The sequence below is a fragment of the Ochotona princeps genome, chromosome 7, assembly GCF_030435755.1.
Source record: "Ochotona princeps isolate mOchPri1 chromosome 7, mOchPri1.hap1, whole genome shotgun sequence".
NCBI lineage: Eukaryota > Metazoa > Chordata > Mammalia > Lagomorpha > Ochotonidae > Ochotona > Ochotona princeps.
The window spans coordinates 42,694,838-42,721,593 of record NC_080838.1 but is presented as its reverse complement, the minus strand read 5'-3'; the positions used below and the strand labels follow the sequence as shown (position 1 = coordinate 42,721,593).

Sequence of the window (26,756 nt, the reverse complement as noted above, 5' to 3'; positions counted from 1 at the left end):
TAAAAGTAGTAAGCATTTTAGCAAGGTAATGTGGGCAAGGGAAGGCCAGAAACTCACAAGAAGCCTTGCTTAGCAAGTGTTTAGCTAGTTTCAATCAGACCTTCAATCTTTGCTTTCCAGGTCCAAACACCTGCACCTGCAGATGACTCTCAGAGATGCTAAGTCTACACTACTTAATAGTAATTATTTTGAAGCCAGATTGAGTCCATGCTGTACAACTTGAATTCCTTTGAGAATAACAACAGTTTATACAGAGCTGTATGACCTCAATAAACGGGTACGTTAGAGTGTTGAAATATTGCCAGGAATAGAATTGATCCACACAGTGTGGTAGGGATTTGTTTTTCCAGAAATGAGTGTTCTTACCCCTTCTGTCTTTATTCTGGGCATCGTGTCCCTGATAAGTAATTTTTGTATTCGTAAGATTATTTGTGAATGGAATGAGGACCATGTCTCAGCAGAACTAATGGATCCTGTATGCCACATAACAAAGTCTGTTTACTCAGTAGAGATGTTCCTAACTTAACTTTTCCCTCCACTCTTTAGAATTTATGTTTTACATTCTAGCCAGTCCTCTTCATGGATGGTTTTTAACTAGTTTAATTTCAGTAACAATATTTTAAATAGTTATGCAGTGCTCCTAGGCAGGAGAGACAATGTGTTTCTACCTATTGTGTGCTGACTTATTTAGCCTAACAAATTCAAGCAGTCATGTTTTCAAATTTGCCAGAGGAACACCTCACTATTTATTAAAACTGGCACATTAATGTCGCACAAATTATACCTGCTCAAGTTTTCCGTGAAATCATACCCTGTATTGCTGAACTGCATTATCCTTTTACCTTAGCTCCAAAAAATAACAGTCCTGATTCTCAATGTCAAAATACAGCCTTCTTATTCAGATACAAAACAAAAAAAGGAGACAGGTTGGAGTATGGAACTCAGTGGACAATAATGTCACATTTTGTTGTCCTATGGTGATAGTGGGTCTTCCACCATTTATTGACTTACGGTACAAGGGGAACACAGTAATAATAACTATGTGCAATTGTGGATTTTAGACAGTTTTATCAAAATAGTATTATATAGCCTACAAGGTGTTTCACAGGAGTCCTATCCATTTCTTGTCATTCTCCAATTTTATTTATTTATTAGGATTGGCAACCTTTCATTTGTCAATTCGTTCCCCATGTGCTTGCAGCAGCCAGTACTACCAGGCCAAAACCAAGAGCTCCATCTGGATCTCTTCCATGAGTGGTAGGGACCCAGGTGTTGGAGCCATCGCCATCATCTGCTGGATCCCAGGACTGTTAGCAGGAAGCTGGATGGAGGGCAGAGCAGTCTATCAAGCATAACACTCTGGGGTGAAATGGGGGGTTCCCACATTGCCCAGCCCTTACCCATTGATTAACTTCCTGAGAAATCAGTTATTTTACTTTAAAGAATCAACAGAAAGGTTAAATCATATGCCTATGCTAAACTGAAACCAAATCTTCATCCAACCCTTCCTATTGTCCTCTTCTGCATCGTAGCATGCTTTCTTCAACATTGTTTAAATGGTCATATAGAGTTTTGTTTTGGTGGGTTTTTTTTTTTTTTTTGGTTAACCAAATGCTCTGCTTTTATTAGAAAATATAAGCATCACACCAGACTCTGAAACTATTGTTTTAACATAAAGATCCCTTGTAATTTATTGATTTTTAATATATTTTTTGTTAATATTTTCACTTTCAATTTTTGAATTTTGTGGTACAATTTCGTATAGACAGGGATTCCCCCTGAAACTCCCACCACCCGACAGGTCTTCCCCATGTTGCTACAACAGTATAGTCCTAATGAAACTGCTGGAAATGTGTAGACAATAGGATGCTGGACTGTCTGGCATTGTCTGTACCAGCAGTGTAGGGGCACACTTAGATAAGAGACTGGTTGAATTATGACTCCTTATGAAGGCATGTAGTTTATTTTAAAACAACAACTTGTAAAATTATAGGAAGAATTAATTAGAAATAATTGTTTTAAGACCACAAACTCCAGTGTTTTATCTAAGGAGATTAGGTAGCTCCTTTAGTGAAATATGTAAGAGATTCTAGAGGGAGAGATGAGATCATGAAACATTCCTGTGGGGTGGTTATTAACAGCATTTATCATTTTTTCTGTCTGCTATCGGAGAGTGAATTCACTTGGCGATACTAGGCTGTTGCAGCTGGTGACTTGCGTCCTCCAAGGGCCTTGTACCTTCATTCTTTCTGCAGTGCACAATTGTTGAAGTCATTGGACCCAGAATGGTGGGGAATTCCCACTACCAATAAATGATAGAAGTCACTAAGTTCCAGATTGATTGATTGATTTAAAGTACAAGTTCTGCTACTTAGGGAGACCCCATTGCACTACCACTGTAGTGATAATCTGAAACTCTGCAATAATAATGAAAAACAGGAGAGTTGATGGCCACCAAGCCTCTGTGCTGCACTAAACCTTGTTCAGGCAACAACTTGTCAGATTGGGAAAGAGTGACATATTTGTTTATTGTACTTTTTATAGTTATGGTTTTTCCTTTGAATAAGTCTTGGCAAACATAATTCATAGGAGAATTATTCCCCAACGAAAATTTTTGGAGGAAGGAGCCAGAACAATGAAATAATTGTTGGTTTGAAAGTGAGCCATCTGGGATTTCATAGTGTGAATTAGTTATTCTACATTATATTTTGCAGAACTATATATATATATATATATATATGTATATGTATGTTCCTTTTTTTTTCTTTCCAATTTCTGCCTTCCTCCTAACACAATATTCCCACTTCTCTCAATTTTCAAGTAAAAATTCTGTGTGCTTTATGCCTTCATCAACATCATTTCCTATCTGGCAGGCTATTGCCCTTAGCAACTGGAGCACAAATAAGCCTGAGGGTTAATAATTTCAAGGGAAAAATTATAATCCTATTTAATGAAGAACAAACTTTTCTTGTCTTTTCCATGACTACATAATGCATACAGAATTGTTCAGGTGGCAGTGGTTCATACCTGCTGATTTCCTCCTCCTTCTCTTGTAATGAGCCTTACGTCAAGGTAGCTTTGAAAACACTTTGCATTTGTTTTTGTAAATTGTCTCATTAGAAAAATGCTCCCAATTTGTACATCCACTTAAGTTCTCGACCCTGAGATTACGTATCTGGCTGATACTTGTCCACTTAAAACCCAGTGAAATTTTCACACCTGGGGAATTTGGAAAGAATAGTGTAGCAGTCAGCCAAAATCAACACCATGACTTGATTTGTCTTTGAAAAAGATTAATGAAAATATGCAAACTAAAAGTCATTTTCAGTAACTAGCAAGAGAATGATTTGAGTACAAATAGCTTTTTTCTGTAACCTTCCATTTCATATGAAAAGATAACATTCTTTTAAAACAGCACATACAGGGAGCAAAACTTCAGATGCCTGTGGAATCTTTTTTTCATTTTTTTAACTATTATCATTTTATGATAAAAGTCCCCTAGATTCTGAAGAGTCATTTTAATGTCAAATTAAGGTGGGAATGTGGAAAATAGCAATGTCACTTAAAAACATTAGCCTTGTGTAAGTTTTAATGAACCAGATAATCTGAGTAAATGTTTTATGAAAATAAAAGCACAGAAAACTTCAAATAATTCTGAAATTGCAAACTGAGATGATATGTCGGTAAGAACATGCAGTGGGAGTCCTAATTACTGGGATGTCCTCAGATGGTATGCGCTAGTGAAACTAATGCCAGCTGCCCCCAAATATCAAGTACACTGCCTTGATCCTCCAATGTTCAAAGCATTCTCGAATATGAAGCTGGGTAGAGATTTTTGTCTTCAAGAGATTTTTGTCTTCCAGATGAGAGTAATGGTCATCTGGAGAAACATGACAAAGAAAATACTGAATAATAAGCTAACAGGAAAGGTGGCAAGACATCAAAGACAAACTTTAGGGACATCTTTTGCTTTACCTAGAGTTAGTCTCAGTCACATGGTTTTTCTTTGCAAGTTGTAATTACCTCCAGAAACGGTGAATTTCCTTCCTATACACCCCCATACTGCCAGAGAAGAAGCTGAACTCACAGAATCACACTGAGTGCAGCAGCTGGAGGCTTCCTTCAGTGTCACCAGCCATACAATTTCACCGGTCCCTCCCCAATTAGCCATTCATTTTGCTACATCCATTCTGCTTAGTATTCTGAAGAGCTAGGATTTCTGCTGCACCAAAACATATGTCTATAGTTTCAGGCCTCCTGGAGACTATGCTAGAATTCGGAGCACATTGGGGAAATACATGAACCCGAAAGATGAAGTGGGGTGGGAGGGCAGGCCTGGGAGCAGAAGAGCAGAGAAGATGGTGGTGAGAGAAAAAATTTACAATGTGTATTCAGTTAAAAGGTAATGATAAACTACAAGGTGATATACAATGATGTTAAGCAATAACAAAGAACTGGTGAAAGAAAATGGGCAACCTGCAAGGCGACATCAAAGTAAATGCACTGACAGCCAAATCTGCCAACAAGGGGAAAAGAAGTTGCCCAATGATCGCCTCTCAGAGGAGGGAAGAGAGATGAAAAGATAGCAGGAGTAGAAGAACATATTCTAAATGTCGGGTTCTAATAACTGATGGGATGATGCAGTGTTCAATGTTTGGTCACAATATTTATAGGAAGTAGTGTTGGGCCTGATGCAGTACCCTAGTGGTTAAAGTTCTCGCCTTGGATGTGCCGGAATCCAATATGGGTGCCAGTTTGTGCCCTGGCTGCTCCACTTCCCATCCAGCTCCCTGTAGGTGGCCTGGGAAAGAAGTCAAAGACAGCCCAAAGACTTGGGACCGTGCACCCATGTGAGAGACCTGTAAGAAACTCCTGGCTCCAGCTTCAGATTGGCTCAGCTCCAGCTGTTGTAGCTGCTTGGAGACTGGAGCAGCCAACAGAAGATCTTTCTGTCTTTCCTCTCTGTAAGTCTGACTTATAGGAGATAGTGGTAAGCGATGCTGCAGAGTCTAATATGAAAAATAATTTAAATACAAATCCTTATTTGTGTGTGCTGTAGCTATCTATTTATTTAAATATGCAGAAAAATGCAAATAGTGTATGGCAGGTTTTAGACTAACATGAATTATCTGCAATGGACTGATTTGTATGGGGAGGAGAAGTAAAAATGAACCAAAAAAGGCTGACTGTGTAAGTTAAATATATTTATACATATATATATATAAAATGACAGTAAAATGTATATGTATGTTTTTAATATACACTTCTAAAATAATACAATGGAAGAAAGTTACAAAAATGTTCCCTTTTCAATTTAAAGAATCCTTCCATGAAGCATTTACATCAAACCAGCCTCACAAATCTTGACTCTTTGATATTCTGCACTATTATCTTTCCTGAAATGAGCTAATATCAGTGTTGTGGAAGAGTTCGCTGACAAAACATGAAAAGGTATAAAGGACATAACATCCGAGTCCCCTTTTTCCACTTGCCTCTTCTCCACCAGTCAGAATAGTTTCAACTTCTCAGCTTAGAGCCCAACTGATCTAAGCCACGAACACTTCCAAAACTGTCAGTTCCTACTAAACGTCCAAATTCTGCCTCATTACCTGGCTCCCATTCCATAATCTCGTACCCATAACATAGGAGAGACGTGCCATTCCGAGAAATAAAGGGAGATTTGTTTAAGTTGAAATCTGAGTCACTATTCTTTACCATGGGAACGTTTTAGAAATTGTGGTAGTTGATTTTCTAATACGATTTGTTACAGATTTCTTGTATAAGTGAACATTGATTTTGGCTTCTTAGGACTTGCATGATGGATCAACTGTCAGCTGCGTTTCTGTTCTACTAGCGTATGTAATATATTGCACCATAAACAAACAAACAGAATAATGAGAGCTTACAAAGTAACTCAAGAAAGCCAAACTGTTCATAAAGTTGTAACTATCTTTGTGAGAGAATTCTATAAATTATAAAACTCATTTACAAATGTGAAGTCTCAGGGTGATCTGGTTTTGACTTGGTGCTGGGATTGGCTCCCGCAGTTGAGCATTTACTTGCCTTCAGTTTCTTGGGCTGCCTTGAGAGCATGCTAAGCTCTCAGCCAGCCTGGTCAGCCTTCCCAGCCTTCTTAGTGAATAGAAGCTTCTAGTCAGGCCTTTCATCACAGCAGATCATCTCAAGAGCTTACTCTGTATTTTTACCTACAGATCCCTCAAACCTAAATAGGAATGGCAGGTTATAAGAAAGTGGAAAAGAAAGTTAACATATGCTGTTACGTATGAGGATATCAAGTTAGTCATGGCAATAATTATGAAGCCCTTATCTCAAGTGAGGAAACTGACACAATCAGCAATTTTCCTTCCCTAGCATCACACAAACCATGGAGCTGAACTTTTCAATATTGATAATAACGTCACAGAAAATATGAACAGAAATTTAATATCTATAATATGCTTAGAGCGCTTCCATTTGGCTGAGCAGCTAGTAAAACTATAGAAAAAATATTAAAAGGACAAATAAAGAACAAGCCTGAACAACCCACATGTTTATACACAGTACTTCAATTCAGTACTATTCAGGAAATCCAAATTTGCTTTAACTCCTGCTTAAATGTGAAATGTGGACTAAGCCGTTTATAATTGCAAGTATTTGCTGCATTTTCACAAGCTTAACCCATTCTGTGAAACGAGCCTCCAAACCAGTAAATAAATCATGACCAAGATCTCAGAGGCCACTCTAGGTAAACAGCTGTGTTCACTGTCACTCCCCAAAGGAGCAACTATTTCAACCCGCTGCACTTTCACCACCAGAGGAGTTAAGATTACATTAGTTTTGATTGTTTTTCAAGATTTTACAAAGCATATATATTTTTTTTGTTTGGTTTCTTTCTTGTTACGTTTGGGCATTGGAATTTGTTACATTTAGTTGAATTTGCTTTTACCATTACTGTATAATATACCATTATGCAAGCATATTACAATTGACTTATCTATCCTATTACCCTAAGATATTTGGACAGTGATAACTTTTGTGGTTATCTTTTATTAGTGACACTGATACATCATTCTTGCTTAGATGTATCTTTCGCTGCGCATTTCTGCAGGATATGTACTTTTGCTTATGCCAGGGAATTTTCTTTAGAGACTCTGAATCCTATGTAATCTTTTTAGCTTCATTTTCTCAAGTGGCTTTATCTACACACCCTCTTACTTGTGAAATATAAGCATTCATGCTAACAAAGGCAGTTTTTGAAACCTGGTTTGTGACTCTTAATACCCAATGTTCTTTCACTTTCATTTAAATCTTTATTTAAAGGTAAGTGGTTGGAAATAATTTTCTTTTATAAATCCCACAATTCTTTCTAGGATTTTCATTCTTTGCTCATTTACTGAATTTCCTTTTTTGTACTGGAAAGCGTATCTGTTCTGAATAGAATTGAGCAATATCTGCAATGGCTCAGAGGCTTCCTCTAAGTAGTCATCCTCCTGCAACCCAGCTTCTTCGATCTTTTCTGCATGGGTGAAAAGCACAGCGGTGTAATTCTTCCAATTGTTTCCCAGAAGTTCCTGAAAGAGAAAAGCTGCTAAATGACTATTTGCTTTGGACTGTATTTCTCAGAAATGAGCAAGGGAGTTATTATGGCCCAGCACAGATAGCCAACATGTGTCATTAAGTGTCTGAAAACTGATACACATAATAGGAAGTAAGGATGGGGTCAAGTTTTGCAAGCAAATGGAGAGAGATGGATGGGCTTACTACAAAAGAAAAGCCTTGAATTCTTCATTTTATGGTTTCCTACTATAATTGATATATACACAACCTTAAAACTGTATATTATCTGACTGTGCTGTATATGATGTAATTATATTTATACCATTCACTAATCATTTATACTGCCCATAAACTCGGCTCTGTTTGAACCACTCAATTTTTTTTTAGTCAGAGGATATTGGCCAAGGGAAATAGTGTATCCTTTGTCTTTTTCTCAGTGATGAGTGCGTTGTCATCCAAACACATCTACTCAGGGCTTAAAATTACATTGTCTGGATACGATCTATTGATTAATCAAATTGGATGTAATGGAGAACTAAGACCAAGATACACTTGGTGATTTGGAACAACTACAAAATGCTACCATGATCCTCCTCCCCTTCATCTCTCTTGCTGAGAATTAAACACAATTTACTGGATGGCTTCCTTTAATGCAGTTGAAAACACAGTATACTGGTGTCCCTTTGTTCATTAAGTGGGGAAGTTGGCTGGGTATTAAATTCTTATTTGATTAGTGAAAGGAAGCTGATAAAAAGCAGAAGAAACAGCATGTGGCAAGTTGTTCGTGCAACATGAAAATCATCTAGAAACAGCCAAGCAACTTTTAAAAATCTTCCCAAAGTTGTCTGAAATCATGACAATGGCACTAAGATAACATTCCTTCCATTCCAAACACTCCCATCACTAAAATATTTCTAAAAAGTTTGCAAGTTCATGTATCTAGAAAAATATGAAGCGCCTATGAATAAAGATTGCATGGAATATCCCAAACTTGTAATAATCAGATAAAAGAAGGAAGAGCAATGAATATTTAAGACCAGATACCATGCAAAGCACTTTATATTCTTTATGTATTTGAAGCTCAATAAAATTCTTAGTGCGAGAGACTATCATTAGTTCTATTATTCTGTGGGAAATGGACACTTCAGAGTGGTTGAACTGGTAGTTACACATATTAGTACTATTACACATATTAGTATTGTTTTTCAGGATTAAAAATGTTTTGAAAAGTTGAAAATCTGGCAAACTATTTTCAGCTCATCTATTAAAGTAAGGATTAGTAGGACTCCTATTTACAACACTGAAATGTTGAAAAAAGGAAACAGGTTATCAAGATCAAATCTGGTAATTCGTAGATAACAGACTCAAAGCGGCGCTAAACAACACTAAAACTACTATACCAATGCATGAGGGGGGAATCGGGTGCGATCCTGACAACCTCTTAACAGGAGGTCATGTGCGTGGAGCAGGGGAGCACTCCAGAGTGGAGCAGGTGGTAAGGAGGAAGCTTGGATCCCAACCATGAAGACTCCCAGATCTTCACCACAAACTATTAATACGAGCAACAAGGACTATATCCCAACTGCCAAGGAGGCCACAGGGAATTGGATGCCCTCGGAGGCCGAGTACTCTGAGGTCACCCACCCCCAACCGGAGCTTCCACAGGGGATGGAAGAAGTCCAAACACTATCGTGCAGAAACCAACGTCATCAGAAAGACAACCAGAAGCCCTGAGTGGTCTGCAGAAACAGAAGAACAATAAACGTCCTTCGGGACCAGGGAGGAGAGCTTTCTCTGGTCCGAGCCTGGCTCCACCTCTGGACCCCCCCCTCCCTCGCAATGACCATCGGGATCGCTTCGAAAACCCCTCACAGCAAACAAACAATCATACAAACTAAAACAAAACAAAACAAAACAAAACAAAAAAAACTAAAATAAATAAACACCAGAAAGTAGAACTTGAAATCTGACAGGAAAGAGCTGGCATGGATTGGCTCATGCCTCGCTGGGTGGGTCACAAAGATTAGTTTTACTCCTCACCATGGTGTTGAGGATTTTCCTGCACACCACCCCCCCCCCCAAAAAAAAATGTTCTGCACCTAAAATGTTGACATATATCTTGTTAGAGTTACAAGCCAGTCTGGATTATCCTAAAATCTGCCAAGATCAGCAAAATTTTACTTCAACACAACAACTGGCTAAATACTAAGATGAAATGGACACGAAACAGCTGAATGGTGCCTTATGGCCATTTTAAGGTATAGAGCAGCCGGTCCTGTATATGAACTAAATTGAAATGTCAATGAGCTAATCATAGGTTGTGGCTAGGACTTGTTTTCCTTTTTTTTTTTTTCCTTTTTTTTTTTATTTTTTTTCTTTTTAATACACTGGTTACTCAAAACCATGTCAATTCCATAACATTGCAAATTGCTGTTGATGTTATATTGGGACTCTCAATTGACTGTGATGATATTCTGCCAGCTCAAACTTCAGACCAGAAAAGGTCTCCCCAAGAAACTGTTCAACCAATCTGGACAATAAGTAGCTGGACTCTATGCTTGGTATATGTTTGCAATGAAAGAATCTTGATTGAATTTGAACTGTAATACTGCATCAAGGTGGAGGAATCCACCGGGGGGAGGGGAGGGGGAGGGAGGGGGGGATACCCAGAGCCTATGAAACTGTCACATAATGCAAAATAATTAACAATAAAAAAAAAATTGCCAAAAAAAAAAAAAAAAGATATATTTAACAATTTTCAAAAAAAAAAAAAAAGGAAACAGGTATGGAGGAAGGAAGAATAAATTCAAGAAGGAAATGATGGAGAGGATAAGAAAGAGATAAAAGAAAAAAGAAAGAAATATAAGGGAAGAAAGGAGGGATGGAGGGGTTAATCAGGACATGTAAATTCAATATGAATATATTTGTGAGATCTGTTGGACACAACATTTAAAATTAGAAACATCTCATGATCATGATTCCAAGTTACCGTACAATTCTGATACAGTCTGGCTTTTATCAGCGCTGTTTGTTTACACACCCATATGTATAACTTGACAGTGAACTCTTTGAAGGCAACATCTACATCTTAACATATCAATCCAAGCTTCTAGCGTTTGGTACACTCTGGGCAGATGGCCATAAAATCCTCATAAGCATCTCAAAAAATTTAAAGGGTTAGAGTATTATTTGTTTGCTTTAGAAGAGATTTCGTTTTAAGTTTAATTAACCTTTGGAACACATATTATCATTTCCTGTAAAATTTCTCTTGTCCTGAGATTCATTATGGATTTGTTGTAGCTTGCAACTTCTCTTTTGTATTCAGAATTAATCTTTCAAGGAATAGGTCCAAAATATCTTTGCATACATGTTCAAAGTTTGTCTATCTAATTACTTCTAGAAATGCCATTTCAACAAAACCTGAGTTAATGTTTCAAGCTCAATACATTAGATAGTAATATCTTAGTAAAAAGGATCTAAACTTTATGAAAGAATTGTTCCAAGAATTACTGTAACTGCATATTTTCATGTGCTTTTAGACACAAATTGATTTGCAAAATATTAAGTCAGATTTTAAAAGGCATAATGTTTGTGTCTTTTAAATCTCAACAACCCCATTTCAGCTAATGAGAACAAAGTTAAATCGCAAATCTTTGTGCACTATAACAAGGAGGAACAATAGTGTCTTAGGCTGAAGTGTCTCTGTCCAATTTGTATGTTGAAATCCTAACCTCCAATTCCTCAGAATGGGATCTTATTTGAAAATAATGGCATTACTTTTGTAATAGAAGTTAAAAAATTGTTGCTGATGTTATGTTGGGGCTTTTAATTGATCGGGATGACACTCTACCGGCTCTACCTTCATACCAGAGATGGTCTCCCCAAGAAACCATTGAACTTATCTGGACAATAAGATGCTGGACTCTATGTTTGGTATATGCTTGCAATGACAGAATCTCAACTGAACTTGAACTGTGGCAATGCAGCAGGGTGGAGGAATCCACCATGGGGGGAGGGTTTGGGTAGGAGTTAGGGGAATCCCAGTACCTATAAAGCTGTCACATAATGCAATGTAATAAAAAAAAATTTAAAAAAAAGAAAAAAATTTAATTATTCATTAAAAAAAAAGAAGTTAAAACATGGGGGTCCAGTGCCATAGCCTAGTGGCTAAGGTCCTTGCCTTGCATGGTCTGGGATCCCATATAGGTGTAGGTGTATATCTCAACTGCTCCACTTCCCATACAAGCTCCCTGCTTGTGACATGGGAAAGCAGTCAAGGACAGCCAAAGCCTTGAAACCTTACACCCACTTGGGAGATCTGGAAGAAGCTCCTGGCTCCTAGCTTCAGATTGTCTCAGCTTCAGCCATTGCAGTCACTTGATGAGCAAACCAGTGGAAGAGAGATCTTTCTGTCTCGCCTTCCCTCTGTAAATCTGACTCCCCCACCCCAAAGAAAGAAAATCTTTAAAATGAATAAAATAAGTTAAAATATGATAATTGGACTTGTGCTCATTGTAAAACAAGAAATTTAAACAAATGTTTGAAGAAAGCATTGTGAATTTGAAAAGGGCATCTATTGGCCAGAGAAGCCCGTACCAGATCCTTCGTCCACGTCCACAGCCCTTAGAGTGATCCAACCTTGCCAAAACGCTGACCTAACATCTCCAGCCTCTCAAATGGAGAGATGGTAAATGTCTTGTTTAAGCCACACAGCAGTCCCGGAAACCTAGGACAAGATTGTGCTATTGTTGTTGTGTCTTGTTTTTAGAGGAATAACCAGCCAGATCAGATCTAGGCTCTGGGAATAAGGATTCTTGGATCATTTACACCAGAATTATTTAGAAGACTTGCTGAAAATGCATCTTAAGCTTTGGTGCTGGAGGCTGTTAATTCTGATTTTAAAAAGCCACTGTGGATTATTTATTTCTTCAGCCATGTTCTGTTTGGTAGGGACACTGGGAAAGGACACTTCTATCTAGTGGAGACTGCTGTGTGTTAACTAAATTCAGAGCTGAGCAAGGGGACAGCTGGGAAAAAACTACTTTCAACTTGTATATGCAAATGTTGTGATAGAAACAATGTTGATGGGGCTAGCACTGTGGCTTTGTAAGTTAAGCCTCTGTCTGTGATGTTAGCATTCCATATGGGTTCCCATTCCAGTCCTGGCTACTCCATTTTCAATCCTGGTTCTTGCTAACGGCTTAGGACAGTAATGGAAGATGGTGACTCCAGTCCTCAGGCCCCTGCACTCAAGTGGGAAGCCCAGACGAAGCTCATAGTTCTGGTCCAGTTCCAACTCTTGCAGCTATTTGGGGAGTGAACAAGCAGATGGAGGATCTTTCTCTAACTCTCCTATTTCTAAAACATTGCGTTTCAAATAAAAATAAATAAACATTAAAAAGAAATTACACTGACTCTATAGCTGTGAACATTTAGCCCAGTTTGCAGCTAGGTAGGGCTCAGAGGGAGGAAAACAGACAAGGTTCTCACAATGTAATGACACTTTGAGCTGATTAATGAAAAATGTATAGGAATCAATAAGTGAACTGACATAAACAAACATGGATTGGGTATTGCATACCATTGGGATGCAAATTCTATACAATTACTGGTCCTTGTTCACTCTTATCTCTGAAAAGTTCTCATCGTTTAAAGCCAGAGCTGATCTGATCTGATCTCTCTCTTTCTCTCTCCTGCTCTCCCCTCTTGCTTTCTTTCTTTTTCTGTTTCTGATTTTCAAAAAATAAATGAATCTTTAAAAAAGCCAAGTTGCTTGGCACAACTAGTTGTTTCCCAAATTATATCAAGAATTTGAAAACTTCATGGAAAAATACAATTAAAAGATCAAAATAGATCCCAGGTTTTGGTACATACACACACAAAGACCAAATCTATATAGGATTTGTTTTTCAACATGTCTTCAAGAGTAATACACTTCTGCAAATTTTGATACTTGTCATTTAGTTCAACCCTAGTGAGCTGAGTTCTTGGATCTTAACCATGCCAATGTAATCTTCATTTTTTTTTTTACATTATTAATCACAAAAGAATGGATGCTCTACAAAGATTTTTTTAAGGTTAGGGAACAAAATGAAGTCAGAAGAAGCCAATTTAGTTCTGTATGGTAGATGCTAATGATTTTTCACCTAAACTCATGCAAAACTGTCCCTCTTTGGGAGAGAATCGAGCAATAATATGCTGGCGAAGGTTTTCCCAGATGTTTTTCTGCCAAAGATTTGGCTAACTTTCTCAAAATGCTCTCCTGATTAAAAAGAAAATGTTATTGTCATTTAGCCATCCAAAAAGTCAGCTAGCAAACTGCTCTTCAGAAAGGGCACAAATGAGGTTAATGTTTTCCTCACAAACTGATGCACATTTTCATATTCAATATCATCTTTTCTTAAAATGAACTACCCATTTATAAGTTAATTATTGCTATGAAGTATTACCCCATAAATATTCAATAAAGCACAAATGATTTTACCACTTTCTTATCCAAACAGCCACCATACATTTGATGCTTCATCTTGTGCGAATTTTAGCAAAATGAATGCGATTCTTATAGTGGCTGTTTTCAAACTGGTGTCTAACCCTGTTAGTGCCTTAAAATAAATACTGTTTAAACATTCTATAGCAAGTTAGCAGTAGCTTATTTTGATGCAGAAAATCTTTTTCAAACATCATTTTTAAACAATGCATAGTAGGTATGAAAGTTTTGAAGACCCCTTGCTATGTTAGTATTTCCTGAAGTAGATAGTTCTCCTTTTGTTCTTGGTTTTCTGTATTGTAACACTAACACAGCCTCTCTTTGTTTCCACCAGGCATTTCATGTACTTTAATCTCATTCATGGGAAATGAGCTAGAACGGTTAAAGAGAATAGATTTGTAAGCTCCACACCACTTACTTACAAGCTCGTGTGTTCAGCCACTGGGTGTTTTCATGTGTTGATAATTATTTATGAAAGGATGCTCATGTACTAAACTGTGAGAGAAATTGCACTGTTGAATTACGGCCAAAAACAGAAGAGAGTGGTTGATTTAGCTTGTAATCTTTAGATTGATTTTTGGCCAGAAAAACAGTTCAATATTTAAAACTACTGTCGCTTGGTGTATAGTGATCATGTTAGTGGCCAAACATAATCTCTATGGACCCAGAGAAATAATAAGCACAGTTGATGGATACTTTCCATAAAAATCCAAGAACAAGATAAGTTAATGTAAGTTACCTGGTGTTAATCATTTAAATATAGTATACTAAGCTACATGGAAATTTTACAATCAATCAATCATGAATTGTTCGGTTTCAGTGTGTATGGTCCAACTAGTCCTTTTGGGACAACTAGTTAGGATATAAACTTTGTTTTCCAGGAATTGCGTTCATTTTCCCAGGACCTTACTAGCCCTGCCCCATTTGTTTGTGGTTGATGAAATCATAACATATGGACTTTTTAGGGGGAGAGTTTTATACCAAAAAAAGCCAACTATTACATCAACTGAGAAAAAAATTATCACGGAGCAGGGGGACAATGAGGACTATTTTTTATATCTTGCACTACTCGCTTATTCTCCTACTTTAAAGCACCACATTTTCCTTCTCAGAGAGCTAGCGCTGATAAGACCTTCATAGATCAGATTCAGAAACCATTCTGCCCTAGATATCCTGTGTCCAGATTGCCTAATGTATGACAATATTTTTTTATTCTAAATGGCTTGGCCATAGTTTTGGCAGGCCTGGGCTTGTAACAATGATCATCTGACCAGCAGGCCCATGTCCTTCCTATTAAATTGGGGTTTCTCAGTTTTAATCTTTATAAGGCAGTAAATTTTCTCCCTGATATATTTATTAGCTAATGAGGAAGTTATCTTTGTTAGTTATAAACTTGACCTTACAAATTCTATTTTAAACTTGGATTTTCTGAAGTTTATCAAGATAAACCAAAAAGAAGGCAATGTTTACAAGTAACACACCCTAACAGTAGAATGAGACAAACACTAACAATCAAATAATAATGAGTGACAAAAGCCAACATTGATTAAGCACTTGCCATGCACCAGTGGCTAAGCTAAATAACTTAGTTGCTGATATGCAATTAATCTCTGAAGCAACACAATGAAGTAAACACTACTGCAATTGCCAATTTTCCAATGAACTTTTAGGGAGGTTATTTGCCTTAGGTCACAGAGCAAGGAAGTACCCAAGTAGGAACTTGAACACAGGTGTGCTTTATTCCAGAATTCAGGTACTTAGTTTGTACAGTATACCCTCTGCCCATTCTATCAGTTAAATTTGAATGAACACTCATCACAATGGGGGTAGTGACATAATAACATTAATAATGCAACTTTTTTTGTCTAACCACCATAAGTTAAACACAATACTAAGCATGCCAGATTTATCAACAACTCCTTAACAGGTAAAAGTAGTCAAGTTTTGTAAATGAGTGACTGGAGCTAAGAATTCTTACACTTGCAATCATATGCCTAGAAAACACCAGGGCTTGTTTTCAAGCAATGTCTAACAAATCAACCCACATTCTCGTATGGTATTTCTAGGTCCTGCAGTGTTCTGAAGAACATGCTCCTGCAACACCAATAATGGAGGCGCTGATTATGAAAGAAAAATACCTGCCTGGAGCTTACTAGTACACAGTTACAGTACACAGCATCATGGCAGCACAAAGCTTGTGCTCTTCAATCAGCCCTCCAGGTTCAATTTCTGGTGCAGCTTGAGTGTATGTTAGCTCTTACATGAGCTGATTTTACCATATTTTTTTCTTATCCTTTATTTGGGAATTTTAAAAGAGGTTTGAGTAAAATCCCAGATAACACTCAGATAAATCATTCGTTTTATTTCCCAATTCTAGGGGGATGACTCACTGACATCTCCATTAGTTTGTTGTAAATTAATACAGGCCTACTATTAAATAAAAAGGCAAAGGGCTCTTGTGGGGAAGCATTCCCACTGTCAAAGTTGACAGTCTGTAGCCCCTCCTTCACATAATTGGGTGCAACTTGGGAGAAATGTTTAGCGACAATAGGGAGGCTTGGGAAAGCTGAGCCACTTCTCTGATCTTGCAGATCTTTGCCATGGGAGGCACCAGCATTCTCAAAGAGGAAAAGAAAGAGAGGGCAGATGGTTCCTCCTCCACCAGCCGCGGGAAAATAAAAGGCATTCAGGTGTACCTGGAACTGGAGGACCTTAACAGCACCTGCTCCTTCTTCACAGCTGCTGGCCTTGTTGGATACACAGACATCTGCACCTGCTCCCAATCTCTGAGCGTATCCAGATGGCTGCTACCAGGACCGGAGGCACCTTCAGGAGAAGATGTGCCTAGGGGCCCTCAGGGAAGAATCACATGATAGATGTGCATAGTCCCCACACATGACAGGCCACTCTGGGCATTCCTAAGTCATCGTGGATCGCTTTTCTTGGAGGACAAAAGTTGTTTATTCTGGGAAGAAATAATGTTCTCAGTGTTTCCCTAGCACACCCCCTCTCTGCATTCAACTCCTGAATTGAATATATGGAAAATGAAAGCAGCTGTTAAAGGAAAACGCCATATGTCAGACATTGTTTTAGAAGACTGGAGACATGCATGTAATAAAACCACTTCTATAAAAAATTAGGGAATGACAATATTGTTTGATTTCCTAAAACTAGGAAGATATCTTTGAAATGTTTGTCATTGAACATATCTTTTGGGGTGGAGTTAAGTCCATCACAGAGAAGCAATGGGACTTATCATCAGGATAGGTCTTGTGAAAGCTTTGTTTACACGCTTATTGAATTGCACCTACCAATGATTTAAGCTAAATATTTACTTCAAAGAAGTTAAAAAAAAAAAAAAGAATTGTGAAGGTGATGCTGCTGTAGTGGATGCAGGTTCCTTACAACTCCACTTCTATAACGCTGAGATACAGACTTTCATTGGGGGAGATTGATGGGGTTTTTTTAGATTCCAAATTATTTCTTTTTTTTTAAGGATTTATTCATTTTTATTGGAAAGGCAGATATACAGAGGAGGAGGAGAGAGAGAGACAGAAAGATCTTCCGTTTGTCCAATGGTTCACTCCCCAAGTGACCGCAACGGCCTGAGCTGAGCCGATCCGAAGCCAGGAGTCTGGAATTTCCTCCGGATCTCCCACATGGGTGCAGTGTCCCAATGCATTGGGCCGTCCTCGACTGCTTTCCCAGGCCACAAGCAGGGAGCTGGATGGGAAGTGGAGCTGCCGGGATTAGAACCCGCACCTATATGGGATGCCAGTGCACTCAAGACGAGGACTTTAGCCGCTAGGTCACCGTGCCGGGCCCTCCATATTATTTCTTAATTGCAATCATCTTCCTCTTTACCTTTATGTGGCATGCCCTTGCTCTCACAGAAGTTGGATGGCGAGGATTATTTTTCTGTTCTTGTCACTCTAATATTTTCCGCTAGCTTCTTGTAATTACATATATAGTTTTTTTTTAACTTTCAGAAACAAGCACGATTATTGAAAAACAAAATGTCCATCATTAGGAATCATCTTCCATGTTTACTAGTTAAACAACACAATTCTTTAGAGTAAAGTATGCTATCTTTCAGTGTGTAGCAGGATCTTGCATCACCTTGGTTTGAGATGGGACCAGAATGGAGTCCACATTTGTTCTCTTTGAGGGAATATTGTGTGTTTTCTATTCTTTATAAAGCTTCCCTATGCAGTTCCTATAAGACACGGATTCTCTGAGCTCAATGACTCAGAGAAGCTTCTGAGTAACACTGTAAAGCTAGTCATTGGATTTGAGGTAGACCCGGATAGCAGAACGAAGAGATTGGCTAGAACAGAGCAGCTCAGTGGAGTGACTCTGGGTTTTGTTAAAAATGGATACATCGGCCTTTCTCCTAATACTCTATACTGGAAAATAAAAACATATACCTCCTATCTACCACTTACAGTTATATCCAACCCAATTCCTTTCTAATTTCCACCAAAAAACTCTTTCAATTTAATAACATAATGAATGAACAAGCAATCAAATAAGGAAGGGCTACTGGGCCCTGGCAAACATTTGTTCCTATTCCACGTGAGAACCCTGTGTTTTTCTGCTGGGTGGGATAGAACAACTATTTATACTGCAGATGACAAGCCAGTTATGCAAAGAAGCTGAAGTTCCTAATCGCTTTCCTGAAAATAATGCCTACTTCTTACTAGAACATTTACTATGGTGCATCCATTTTGAAGTCCATTTCATACATTGTTAATTTGGTCTGCAAAGCTTTGTGTTATTCTGGCGTCATCTCTTTTTTCTCCTTCAGGCTCTAAGATTTTTGAAGCCAGAGCTCACCAAGCACTGTGCAGGTGCTCAGTGTGATGTTCAGGGACCAAATTATTGAGTGAACATCCAGTTGTTCATGAACCCAAAGAGGGGTACCTATTGATGTTAAATGCCTGCAGGTCAGACTCTGCAACCTGCATTTTAAAAACTGTATTTTATTATTATTATTATCATTATTATTATTGGTATTATTATTTTACAGTGTGGTTTCATAGATTCTGAGGCATCTCCTCCCCCTCCCCAAATTCCTTCCACTCACTGATTTCCCTCATATTCTCGCACTAGCCTGGTTTTTCATAATTAGTCACATGTCCATCATTCTGCAGGTATGGACAATGGCAGAGTCCAGCATCCCATTATCAAGACATATTTTACAGTTTCTTTGGGAGTTCATCTTTGCTGAGACCTGCTTATAAGAAATACACGAGGCAGGTTTTGGAGGGGCCCAGCATGGTAGCCCAGCAGGAAAAGTCCTCATCTTGGGTGCACTAGGATTCGATATGGGTGCTGGATTGTGTGCACTGCCCCACTTCCCATCCAGCTCCCTGCTTGTGGCCTGGGAAAGCAGTCAAGGATAACCCAAAGCCTTGGCACCCTATGCTTGCATGGGAGACCCAGAAGAAGTTCGGGGCTCCTGGTTTCAGATCGGCTCAGCTCTGGCCATGTAGCCACTTGGGGAGTGAATCAGTGGGTGGAAGATCTTTCTCTTTGTCCTCTCTGTAAATCCAACTTTCCAATAAAAATAAGCAAATTAAAAAAATACATGGGAATTTATGACAATGCAAATGTGCTGCCCCAACTCTGGAGTTTCTTCTTGGGGAGCTCTAGGACTGATCTACATTTTAAACAAACAGATGGTTGATTTTGGCGCAGGTATTTCAAAATCCCCAATCCACAAACTTATTCAGGTTTACAATCCTTTAGAGTTTGACACTTATCAGAAATCCAGTGTCTCAGTATATTTTCTATTACTGATTTGATTGCTTTAAAGGAAATTGCAAAAATTATGTTTGGTGGGAAAAATCACATAGTTTTTATTCACTGCATGAATGCTATCTAGTGATTTAAACTAGCCTTTTAACCAGATTTTCAGGATTCTCTCTCAATGAAAGAAGGTCCTCCCACTGGGCATCAGTACACTAGTGGAATCTTTACCTGTATCATCTGGACTGGGTAAGATGCCTCCTGCCCACAAAAAGGTACGTCTGCTCTCTGGACAAGCAGGGCTAAGTGGAGCCCCTCTTGCCCAAAGTGATGTGCCAGGGCTTGCTTGATCTCAAGTTTCACGTGCTCCATGCTCAACCTGCTGTGTGGATAACCTGGGGTGTCCAACACTCGGAACTGCAGGATGACCTCTTGCCCCTCTCGCCGCATGAAATTGTGGAGGTGACAACTGCAGCCAAGGTTACAACCTGTGGTCACGGAACACGGAGCAAAGCTGCTATGGAAGTCAGTGCTTCCCAGAAGAATGTTCCCAGCAGAGCTCTTTCCACTCTGGGTCATACCAAAGAGAGCCAAGTTGATGATTATCTTGTTGGGATCAGTCATTCCTGCAGTAAACAAAGGCACAGTGTAGGAGGTTCGACTTCCCCTTCTCTCAGTCCAGGTTTCTTTCCTGACCTTGACCACTTCAATTACAGTCATCCTCCATATCTATGGAGTTTTCATCCTGGTGTCTCTCATGGATAAAAAGTCCACAGATACCTAAACATAGTATAATATTTGCATGCACCCCACATATATCCTTGCATACAGTTTCATCTCTAGATTACTTTTAATACCCAATATTAGACAAAAAATGTGTGCAGAGATATCACACTAAATTGTTTAAGAAATGGAGACAAGGAAAAAGTTTTTGTGTGTTCAGTACAGACAGACCCATTTTTAAAAGTAGTTTTGATTTCTGGGTAGTAGAGTCCATGTACCTGGAGCTTTTAGGTCTGGAGCACCAACTCCACTACCCCTAACACTGAACAGTGCTCCATTCCGAAAAGGATACCACAACCATGCACGATTGAAGTAATATAGCAGGTTACAGTAGGAAAAAGAAGATCCGGAAAATACAGATAAGGAAAAGGAAACAACAATTTCAGGAAACTGAGAGAAAACCCAAATTACATGCAGGTACCATAAGCCACACTTAAGAGGTATATGTTAAAGTATTACATGAGGTTAATGAGTTGGTTTAGGAATGGATATTACGATTCCTGAATGCAGGAACAAAAGCTAGTAGCATTATTTGAAAATGATTCACTGTGAATATTAGATGAATTAAAACTGTGAAACTGAAGAAATAGCCATTCTTGCGTTTTAAACAGTGCCTTTAATGTTCCCACTTCCAAACTCCTTGAATACATGTCATGTTAAATAAAAGCAATTCTTCCTACTTTCCTGATGCTTCTGCCCTGTAGAACATGGACAAGGTCAAATAACAATCTTGCTTTTGTGTACTAAGTACTTCTTTTGCAATTAGGCGAAATTTTGATAAAAATAAGAATTACTTATAATTTCTGTTATGAAACAATGTATGTCATTTCTGTGATTACCATGCAAAGTATCAACTGTATAATAGAAAAAGCAAAGCTGAACACATGTCTCCAAACTCAGTTGGGAGACAAAATGTCTTAGAATAGCATGTACTTCACAACATGAGGAAATGCAGCCAATCTTTACTACAGTACATAGATTCTTTATGGCATTGTAAAGTCAACAATTATTTCATCAGCTTGGTGTGTAGAGCTACTGTTCAACAGCCAGACATGCTCACTTGCCTGATTCAGAAATAAATTCATTTCATACCACCTATTTATTATTTCTGCTGATAACTTACATTCTATTATGTGACTTAAAGTACCCCGTGCCTTTCTTGACCTCTACTGTTTTACAAGCCTTTCTTCGGGAGCTCATGTGAACACCTGGAATGATATCCGCATCCCCAGAGGAAGATTTTTGTTGGAGAGGGTTTCAAATCGGAACCAGCCCACTCAACTCACCCAGTCAACTGCACTGAGATCTCATTCATTGCGTTTGGTTCTTGAATTAGATGTATATTTTCTGAAATATTGCTTATACAGAACCAACCCATTCGCTGTGAATCACTTACCTTTTAAAGTCTTGAAAATGCTGCCTCCACCAAGACGGGTCTCAAGCTAATGGCCGTTTTTCGGCATGAACTTTAAACTCCCAACAGCATTATTGTACCAGTCTGCACTGATACTGTGTGTGCTTTCTTTAGTTAATCTATTACCATGCATGCTCTCATAAATGATTAATTGTCTTCTAATCAGTACTTTTTACGTACACTGACAGACTTGTATTTTTAATAGCTACTTCCTGAATCTTCTATTTTGAGAATTAAACTATTTAGTGTGTTTATGATAAATAATAATTTGCCTATAGCATGATAAAAAGTAACATTTGTAATGGTTAGGAAGAAACTAGATAGTCTATAGCCACAGGAGTGATTTTTCCATTTTGATGAACAGCATAATATTTTTCCTTTCATAAAAATTTCAGTTGGTGGATATGTAATATGTACACAATAGTTAGGTACTGACTTCACATCACTATTAAGTGGATAAATTCAAAATTCTCTAAAGAATGCTTTCAATTACATTCAGATAATTAAATCTATTATCTTATTGATGAGATCATTAGCATCATTATATTAGGATTTGCAATTTTCATATCAATAGTAGTATAAGTACATGTAGCAGAAAAGGAGTATGATTAGCTACAACTTAAGTTCAAATCAACTTTTACTTTAAAATGTGTGTTTATTTTGTGACTAAGAGTTCAAATTTTATTTTCCCACTTCTTAATGTACCAGACATACTTGGCAAAATCGGTATGGTTGTATGTTGATCCATCTCAAATTTCTCGAATGTCTATTTCTATGTGAAGAGAAATGGGGACATCTGGAATGCCTATGACGTCATGGATTTCTTCCTCTAGGGATATGACCAAGGAAACTTGAACTGGGTCCACTCATCTGAGCAGCGCACCGGCTCTTTTGCCTGAGGAAGACAGAACCTCCCCCAGGGGGCAGTAGCAGTCTGCTTCTTACGAAGAGATGTTGAACCAGAATTCTACTCCCCTTCCTTAAACTCTAAACTGGCATTCTCCAACAATTTGCATTCACTGCATTCATTGTGTGGAAATGTTTTTGAAGAGGAGAAGAAAATCTCTCTCCAGTTGAGAAGACAATCTTTTCCTCTGTGTGCTTTTTCCTTGCAAAGCACAGCAAGTGTAGATCTTTCATTTTCAATGTCTCTACTTTGAAATCTTAGTTTAAATCACTTGTTATGCCAACACCTCGCTATTAAAAATTTCTGAGTCTATAAGCATATTTGAAATTCCAAGGAAACTGCAAACAATGTAGCTTTCTCATAGGTCTAATGACAGTTTTAGATTTGAATCAACTTAAGGCATTCTTACAGAACTGAAATTTATTAGATATTACTGGAATATTGATTATAGCTTTTGAATCAGCATAATAGAGCAATTTGAAAGACTGTCTTTTTTACTGGGTTGATCAAATATAATGAAATAGGGATAAAATATAGTGTCTTAGCACTTGGCTCAAAAATGTCATTTTGGAGGGAAACACTATTTAGAAAACAGCTTGATTAGCTCCTAGGACAGAAAAGTAGATGAAGACAACATGAGACAAACTCACAGAACTAATAGGCTGTCTGATTGTGACAGGAGAGGAGCCCAGAGAGCAGAAGAGCCGATTAGTGTGAAAAGTTGGGAGAGCGGACAGGAGTAAGAGCTCCAACACAGGGCAGAGCCCCGATGCTGACTCTCGCTTCGGCAAGTGGCGATGGCCAGCCACAGTCTGCAGCTCGTTTGTACAAAGATGGATTCTTATGATAGTTATTTGCATTTTATTTTATTTTGGCGGAAATTAATGAAAGGGTCTGAGGCCCACTCCCTTATTAGCGCAGGACAGGAACCATACAAGTTGGAGATTGTGGTCTGACCTCTGAGCTGAAGTCATTCAGAAGAGGCACGAGATGGAAGCTTGAAGTATCCTGGATCCCAGGAGTTTGTAGGAATGTTGGAAAGGATGTACGCATTCTCCAGTCCACGCAATGAGATGCTTTGGGGGTAAGAATGATTACACATTAATCATTATACATTAATGATTATACATTACTTTTTAAAGTATAAGATATATATCTCATATATATGCTTCCACACAGCTGTATTATTTATACGTGAAGCTATCTATACACATTGTAAGATATATATACATTCTGTAAAATAACACAGATATACATGTTTGTGTATATATGTATATGTAAAATTGATATTTGGGGACAGCATTGTGGCTGTCCTGGAATGCTTTCCCAGGCTACCAGCAGGGAGCTGGATGGAAAGTGCATCTGCTGGGATTAGAACCGGTGCCCATAAGGGATCCTGGTGCATTTAAGGCAATGACTTTAGCCACTAGGCTATTGTGCCGGGCCCGGCACTGACATCTTGTATGGGTGTTGATTGTGCCTCAGCTGTTTCATTCCTATTCAGCTCCTTGCAATTAACCAGGGAAAAGCAGCTGAGGATGTTCCAAGTGTATGGGCTCCTGCCATCACTGTGGAAAACATGGATGAAGGTCTTTGCTCTGACTTCTGCCTGGCCCAACACTGGCCATATAGCCAGCTGGGAAGTGAAGCAGCAGGTATGAGTTCTCTCTTATGCTTTCTCTGGGTCTCTCCCTCCCTCTCTCTCTCTGTCTCTCGAGCTCTGACTTTGAAATAAATACATCAATCTTTAACAATGTAACACTTTACATGTGTTCATACTCAGTAAAACAGCATCTTTGCACTCAAATGAGCTTTGTTGTAATTCTTTTTAAAAAAGATTTATTTATTTTTATTGCAAATGCAGATATATAGAGAGGAGGAGATACAGAGAAGAACACCTTCCATCTGTTGATTCATTCCCCAAGTGGCCTCAATGGCCAGAGCTGTGCTGATCTGAAGCCAGGGACCAGAAGACTCTTTCTGTGTCTCCCACGCGAGTACAGGGTCCCAGGGCTTTGGGCCATCCTCAATTGCTTTCCCAGGCCACAAGCTGGGGGCTGGATAGGAAGCAGGGCCACCAAAATTAAAACTGGTGCCCATATGGGATCCTAGTGCATTTGAGGCAAGGACTTTAGCTGCTAGGCTATTGTGCTGGATCCATACCCATGTTTTAAATTTAAAATTTTAAAATATTTGTTTATTTTCACAGGAAAGTGAGAAATACAGAGAGGAAGAGAGACAGTGGAAAATCTTCTGTCTGCTGCTTTACTTCCCAAGTGGCTGCAATGGCTGAAGCTGAGCCAATCAGAAGCCAGGAGCCAGGAGCCTCTTCCAGGTCTCCCATGCTGGAGCAGGCTCCCAAGGCTTTGGTCATCCTTGACTGCTTTCCCAGGTCACAAGCAGGGAGCTGGATGGGGAACAGGGCCAGCATTCATATGGGATCCTGGCATGTGCAAGGTGATGATTTCAGCTATTTGGCTACCATGCCCAACCCTAAATTAAATTTTTATAAAACATACTACCTCCATTTCTGGAATTATATCTCCGCTGCTTTTGGCTAACATCAGATTTGATTTTATACATTTTGTATGTGTGCACAACTAACTTCTGTACTTTTATAGCTTAAAATGGATTTCCATGAATACAAACCCAGTTTATAATCTGGTATCTCTAGGCTCTCAGGACTGTCATACAGCTTTTAGTTACTATCTGTGACACATCAGATTGAATACTGAGGATAATAGCTATCCTTGTATTGTTCTGTTCAGTTATAGGAGTTATAGAACTATATGACATTATCCAAGAAATTACTGCAATCTTAAAAGAAAGTTTAAAGATTTCTTACACTATATTGACAAAGGGAATTGAGTGTTGAGAAATATAATGCTTAATTCATATTCTCAAAATCTGACAAGCGATCTTGAGGCTTCTATAACTTTTTCTTGAGAAAGTTCAGATTTTATTCTATCATCCTAATTTAGAGCATGCTTTTTTAAAATCTGTTCATTCATTTCCAAAGTCACAGTTACATAATTTCATCTATTGAAGCTAGATATAGTGACAGACAGATGGACAGTGGGAGAGTGACACAGAGAGATCTTCTATCCTCTGATTCACTCCCTAAATGACAACAACATGCATAGGCCAGGCTGAAACCAGGAACTCCACCGAAGTTCCCCACATGAATCATATGGCCTCAATCACTTGAACCTTCATCTACTATTCTCCAGGACACATTATCAGGAAACTATGCTAGAACTGGAGGATTGGGGATTCAAAGTGGCTCTCCAGTATGGGATGCAGGTTTCCTAAGTAGACTCTTAATCCATTGTACCGTTTCAATCCTAAGCATCTTTTATAAAACAAACAAACCAACAAACAACAACAACAAAACATTCTTGCAGGGTTGGCATGGTGGCACAGCAGGCTAATTCTCAGCCCTGTGGTGCTGGCATGTCATGTGGGTGCTGGTTCACATCCCAGTTGCACCTCTTCCTTAGTTTCCTGCACTCATGTGGGAATTCTGGAAGAAGCTCCTGACTCACATTTACAATCTGCCTAACTCTGGCCATTGCAATCATCTATGGTGCTCCCTCCGTCTCTACTTCTCTGTGAAATCTATCTTTCAGATAAAAATAAATAAATTTTTAAAATTCCATTTACTCTAGACAATGTTTCATTATGTTCAAGAGAATAATCAAAAGCACTGGAAAATAACACATATTCACACAATATGGGTGTATTTTATTAGTAATGTGCACAGAGATGAAGGATCTCATAATCATTAGTAAATCCGTTAACCTCTCAGTCATTTAGCGTAGACGATATGTTGAATTCAAGTTATTAGAAACTCCAGT

General features: G+C 38.5%; 1 protein-coding gene across 1 annotated transcript; it reads right to left on the bottom strand.

The window, feature by feature from the left end:
- Positions 1-7,310: 7,310 nt before the first annotated feature.
- On the bottom strand, positions 7,311-20,419 carry GIMD1 (GIMAP family P-loop NTPase domain containing 1). Its single transcript, XM_004594273.2, has 2 exons — positions 20,027-20,419; positions 7,311-7,571 (listed from the first exon to the last, which is right to left on the bottom strand). Exons 1-2 carry the CDS (start codon positions 20,417-20,419, stop codon positions 7,311-7,313), a joined length of 654 nt encoding a protein of 217 aa, XP_004594330.1.
- Positions 20,420-26,756: the final 6,337 nt, after the last annotated feature.

Bases quoted from the DNA above. Each gene is read 5' to 3' on its own strand.
- GIMD1 (XM_004594273.2), bottom strand. From the start codon at position 20,419: ATGACTGATCCCAACAAGATAATCATCAACTTGGCTCTCTTTGGTATG. The intron at 7,572-20,026 runs GTAAAGATTCCA...TTTCTCTTTCAG, and splicing joins ACCCAGTCCAGATGATACAG to GAACTTCTGGGAAACAATTG.